At 48.4% G+C, this 5,107-nt stretch overlaps 1 protein-coding gene across 3 annotated transcripts; it reads right to left on the bottom strand.

The window, feature by feature from the left end:
• Nucleotides 1–418: 418 nt before the first annotated feature.
• On the bottom strand, nucleotides 419–4,588 carry LOC119290854 (tropinone reductase homolog At5g06060-like). Of its 3 annotated transcripts, none has more exons than XM_037569508.1 (5): nucleotides 4,436–4,588; nucleotides 4,142–4,349; nucleotides 3,325–3,541; nucleotides 3,129–3,235; nucleotides 419–763 (listed from the first exon to the last, which is right to left on the bottom strand). In XM_037569508.1, exons 1-5 carry the CDS (start codon nucleotides 4,525–4,527, stop codon nucleotides 575–577), a joined length of 813 nt encoding a protein of 270 aa, XP_037425405.1. In that variant the 5' UTR covers nucleotides 4,528–4,588; the 3' UTR covers nucleotides 419–574. The 3 variants fall into 3 exon arrangements, with proteins under 3 accessions (XP_037425405.1, XP_037425407.1, XP_037425406.1); XM_037569510.1 differs by having other exon boundaries at nucleotides 419–808; nucleotides 3,138–3,235; XM_037569509.1 differs by having other exon boundaries at nucleotides 648–2,444.
• Nucleotides 4,589–5,107: the final 519 nt, after the last annotated feature.

Below are 5,107 nucleotides of genomic sequence, written 5' to 3'. Positions count from 1 at the left end.
ATGTCGCAGACCGACGCCGACCGTCTCGCCGTCGAGAAGCTCGAAGCCGACAAGAAGGCTTCTGTTGTCACCGCCGCTGCGGCTTCTGTCTGGCCTATTGAAGGGTATAACTCGTTTATCCCGCTCCTGTTTATTTCTGTTTTACCAGTACTAGCTATGTGCGTAGATGTTTCTACTAGTACTAGCTATGTGTGTAGATCTTTCTACTATATGTGTAGTACATGCTTGCTCGGTTTGTAATCAGTAACTTTGTCAATGCCATTATCGTAATTGTTTCTTGAGTTAAATTAGTCAAAAAATTGCCTATTTACTTGACAGAGGCCTTGCGCGCGTTCTCAGCCCTCGCTATGCTTGCCCCGGCGCCACTATCTGCGGCCTAGGATCTGCGCGTCGTGTTTCAAAATCGGCCAACCCAAAATAAAAATTCAGACGACTTACATTTAGCTAAAGTGGAGAAACATACACATACAGATTGTACATCAAAATAACCTTCCCATACAGGTTATACACACGGACACGGATGATCCACACATCACGATTTGCTCTGAACCACCGTGCAGTTTCACCCCTTCTGCTAGTTCTCAGTCGGGTACATGCCATTTATAGTCATGCCGCCATCAACCGAGATCGTCTGGCCAGTGATATAAGATGAACCGGGCATACAGAGAAACGCCACCAGCGATGATACTTCTTCAGGTTCTCCCACACGCCTCATGGGAGTTCGACGGGCGATGCTATCCACGAAATCCTCGTTCGCCAAATCCTGGAGGATCAAACGGGACAGGTGAAGCATTACATTTTTTATTTCCTTGGTGCGTCGAGATAGGGCACATAGGCCTTCGACAATGTTTCGTGGGAATATCTACTGCAACTCCTACAGGCCCTCGGCTTCCCAGCTCGATGGCGCGACTGGATAGCCATGCTCCTGAAGACGTCGACCTCTTCATTTTTGCTAAATGGTGCAGCGGGAAAGAAAATTTGGCTACGACGGGGTCTTCGACAAGGTGACCCACTGTCCCCGCTACTCTTCATCATCGCCATAGATCCGCTCCACAGGCTTCTCCAGCGTGCCACTGAGCTTGGCCAGCTCGATCCGATCCCAGGAAGAGACCTTGCTTTGCGTGTAAGTTTATATGCAGACGACGCCATCATTTTTGCCAACCCAGTGAAAGAGGAGATAGATACACTGATGAGCATCATCCACGATTTCATACTTGCGTCAGGGTTGAAAGTAAACCTGCAGAAATCTTCGGTGGCTGCAATCAGATGCGAGCAAATTAACCTGCAGCAGGTGCTTCAGAATTTTGGTGGACAACAAACTCAGTTCCCTTTTCGATACCTTGGGCTCCCAGTGACACTCTCCAGGCTTCGCATAGTACACCTACAATTCATCCTCGACCGGATCAGAGCTCGTCTGGCAGGCTGGAAAGGGCGACTGCTAACCATCGCTGGACGGAGAGTACTCGTCAGAAGTGTGATGTCAGCACTCCCCACCTTTGCACTCACAGTGCTGAAGGTGCCAAAGAAGCTACTCGCTGAGATAGACAAGATCAGACGGCGTTTCCTCTGGGCTCAAGACGAGAAGATCAGTGGCGGCAAATGCAAAGTAAGCTGGCCAGAGGTTTGTACTCCGATCGACAACGGCGGCCTTGGCATCTCCAACCTGCAACGTTTCAGCCACGCACTAAGGCTCCGGTGGCTCTGGCTCTCCTGGCTCACACCAGACAGGCCCTGGGTGGGCATGCAGCTGCCCTGTGATCAAGGAGACAGAGAGCTGTTCAACGCCTCAACCATAGTGTCGCTTGCGGATGGAAAAAAGGCCAGTTTCTGGGACAGTTCCTGGACTGATGCAGGCACACTCAAAATGGAGTTCCCTGAGTTGTACAAGCACTCGAAGAGGAAGAACAGAACGGTTCATGAAGCACTCCACGATGGCACCTAGGTTGCAGACCTAGCCCATGGCCAAACACAGCAGCTATGGCCCGAGGTGATAAGGCTAAACAGGTGGATCATCTCCAAGAACATAAGCCTCAGTGATCAACAGCAAGACACAATCAAATGGAAACACACGGCCTCAGGTTTCTTCTCCACCAGCTCGGCATACAACTGCCAGTTCCAAGGGATGCTCCGGACAAGCTTCAGAACAATGCTCTGGAAAGTCTGGGCACCAGCAAGGCTAAAATTCACAGTCTGGCTGCTGCTCAAGAACAGGATGTGGTGCAATGACCGTCTCCAAAGACGAGGCTGGCCGAACGAGTACTTTTGCCAACTATGTCTCAGAAATCTCGAGACCTCGCAACATCTGTTCTGGCACTGTCCATTCACTTCAACAATCTGGGAGAGAACTGCGCAAAGGCAGGGATGTAGCTCCCTGCACCCATCGAACTGGCAGCAGAAGAACAAAGCAGTGGACATCATCACTGAGATGGTGAACGGAGCGAGAGCTGAACACAAAAAAGGAGTTAGACAATGATCGTTCTGATCCTAGGGGACATCTGGCATCAGAGAAACGAATGCACTTTCAGGCAAAAGAGTGCAAGCACGACCGAAGCTTTGGCAAACATCACAAGGACTGTGGAATTGTGGCGCCAAGCAGGGGCAACACATCTGGAGCACCCTTTCTGGGATCCTCCATGAGAAAACACCCTGCTACGATATAGCAATGGCTAGTGTGTTTTTTGGCCTTTTTTTGCCTTCTTTTTTTTAATCCTTGATCGCAAGATCGAACTCCACCTTGTGTTTTTCCCGCCTGCTCCCTGCTATTGAATCAATATATGCCAGCCATCAGCTGGTCCGTTCAAAAAAAAAATGTACTCCCTCTGTAAACTAATGTAAGCCAGTTTTTGCCCGTTCAAATTGAACTGAAAAAACGTCTTACATTAGTGTACAAAGGTTGTGGTAAGGTGCAAGGCTGCAAGCCATGAAAAGTGATGGATGGAACAATGTCTCTGTGTTTATAGGATATTAAGAATCAGGAATGAGAACAATGGATGGAACAATCAGTTCCGACATACTAACAAGGTGGCCAACACAGATAACTTCCGAGCAAGAGAAGTAAACGAAAGTTACTTCTGAGAACAACTAAACAAAAAGATACTTCTGATAAAAACTCAAAGTATAGGCCTTACCTCTTCCACAAGTGAAGTCTTGATGTACCATGGAGCAACAGAATTGATTCTTATGTTGTCTTTCGCCCACTCACACGCTAGGTTCTTGGCCAACTGATTCATCGCACCTGAAAAGCAGCCGCCACAAGAACGATCATTGATTGATGATCTTCATGTTATCTTCTTCACATATGCTGCATAGCAGACCAACAGTTACGTTTTGTCATGCCATAAATGGAGCCACTAGATATGGCTACCACTCCAGAGACTGATGATATGAAGACAATGCTGGCCACCCCGGATGCTTTGAGAAGAGGGTGTGCAAGTTGGCATAGATGATATGCAGATTCAAGATTAGTGGCCATTATGAACGAATATTCATCTGCCGAGTATTCAGTGGTTGGTTTTGTATGGTTTCTGCCCACGTTGTTTATCTGCATAACCAAATTGGGAGAGTAAGATGTATTTGAAATATTACCTCCGTCCCAAATACCTGTCTTAGATTTATCTAGATACGGATATATCTAGGCACGACAAATCTAAGACAAGTAATTTAGGACAAATGGAGTACTAATAAATGGCATGGAACCATTAAAAAGGAACTGCAATTCGGTTCTGCTACAACATGTATTAGTACAAATGTTCCAAGGAAAACACATTACTGAAGCAAAACCATCTGAAGTTGTGCTTGAAAACGATCAAATAGTTGCAGTTTAATTTCAAATTACTGGTCACTCATGACCATGAACCAAGAGCAATTTTTTCTGAAGCCAAAATTATAACATGATGACACCCCACGAGTCACAGGCACACGGCTACAGAGACAGTATGCCGCACTTATCTTTTCTCACATGAACTCAATCCACATCACACTACAAGTGGCATTCAAAGAGATATACTGTGCCGACATACAGGAACCAAAGCATGCGAAAATTTGTGACGGAACTAAGAAAGATAGGTACATACTCCAGAAGTTAGCAACAGATCGACAAAAGTGCGGGGACTGGGGAGAAGATGTGGTGTGCTTTACATACGAGGATGTCCAGCTTGCCGGCGAAGCGGTCGGCGACGTCGCGGAGGAGAAGCTCGCGCTGGTCGCGCACGGAGACGTCGCAGACGGAGCCGGTGACGCGGAATCCCTTGGCCTCCCACTCCTTCAAGCGCTCGCCGAGCTCGGCTTCCTTCCGGGAGCACGTGTGCACGGCGGCTCCGAGCGCCGCCAGCTCCTCCACAACCGCGCGCCTGTACATCAAGCGCCAACAGGAGGAAACCATCTGAAGCCTGGACGAGATCGGAAAAGAAAGGGGCGCGGAGGGGTGCGCACATACCCGATGCCGCGGGTGCCGCCGGTGACGAGCGCCGTCCTGCCGTGGAGGGACCACCTCCCCGCACTGGCGCCGATGTCGTCTGCCGCGGCCATCTCCTCCTCGTGGAGCCGGGCTGAAACAGCGGCGCTCGTACTGCACCTTTTGCACTACTGCAGGACTGAGCTCTGCAAGCATGACATAGGGACGCACAGTTTAACCGTGGTTGCGATATGTGCCACGTCGCGGGTCTTGGCATGGTCCCACAAGTAATGAGTAATGGTAGCACTACATCTGGTGCCGAATCCATCCGGATAGAAGGAGAAGGAAACTTAAGGCTGGTCACAGTGGGGAGTAACTTAGACTAGTGTCATGCATGACACTAGTCTAAGTTACTATCTTCATAATGCAAAATAACATGATAGTAGTGTCATGGATGGGTTCATTTATTTGCTTGTAGACTCATCTTGTCTTGGGAAGCGTTATGTTACAGTGACATGTTATGTTACCACCTCACATTAAATACTGGCCATATAAACAAACATTTCTTGGAGTGCGCTATGTTACTAGCTAAGTTACTCCCACTATGACTAGCCTAAGACTAGCCACAGTGGGAGTAACTTCGGTAGTAACATCGAGTCCAACTCAGCAAATTTGCTTATGTGGCAATGAGTTAATGAGGAGAGATGTAGTACT

This window comes from Triticum dicoccoides, chromosome 4B, assembly GCF_002162155.2.
Source record: "Triticum dicoccoides isolate Atlit2015 ecotype Zavitan chromosome 4B, WEW_v2.0, whole genome shotgun sequence".
NCBI classification, from domain to species: Eukaryota; Viridiplantae; Streptophyta; class Magnoliopsida; order Poales; family Poaceae; genus Triticum; species Triticum dicoccoides.
Note: the sequence above shows the minus strand (reverse complement) of the source record. Positions and strands in the feature narration are given on the sequence as shown.

Excerpts from the sequence above, each read along its gene's own strand:
- LOC119290854 (XM_037569510.1), bottom strand. The coding sequence starts at position 4,527 with ATGGCCGCGGCAGACGACATCGGCGCCAGTGCGGGGAGGTGGTCCCTC. Across the intron at positions 3,542-4,141 it reads CCGGCAAGCTGGACATCCTC|ATAAACAACGTGGGCAGAAA; the intron begins GTATGTAAAGCA and ends TTGGTTATGCAG. Across the intron at positions 809-3,137 it reads GGTACATCAAGACTTCACTT|GAAATAAAAAATGTAATGCT; the intron begins GTGGAAGAGGTA and ends CGACGCACCAAG.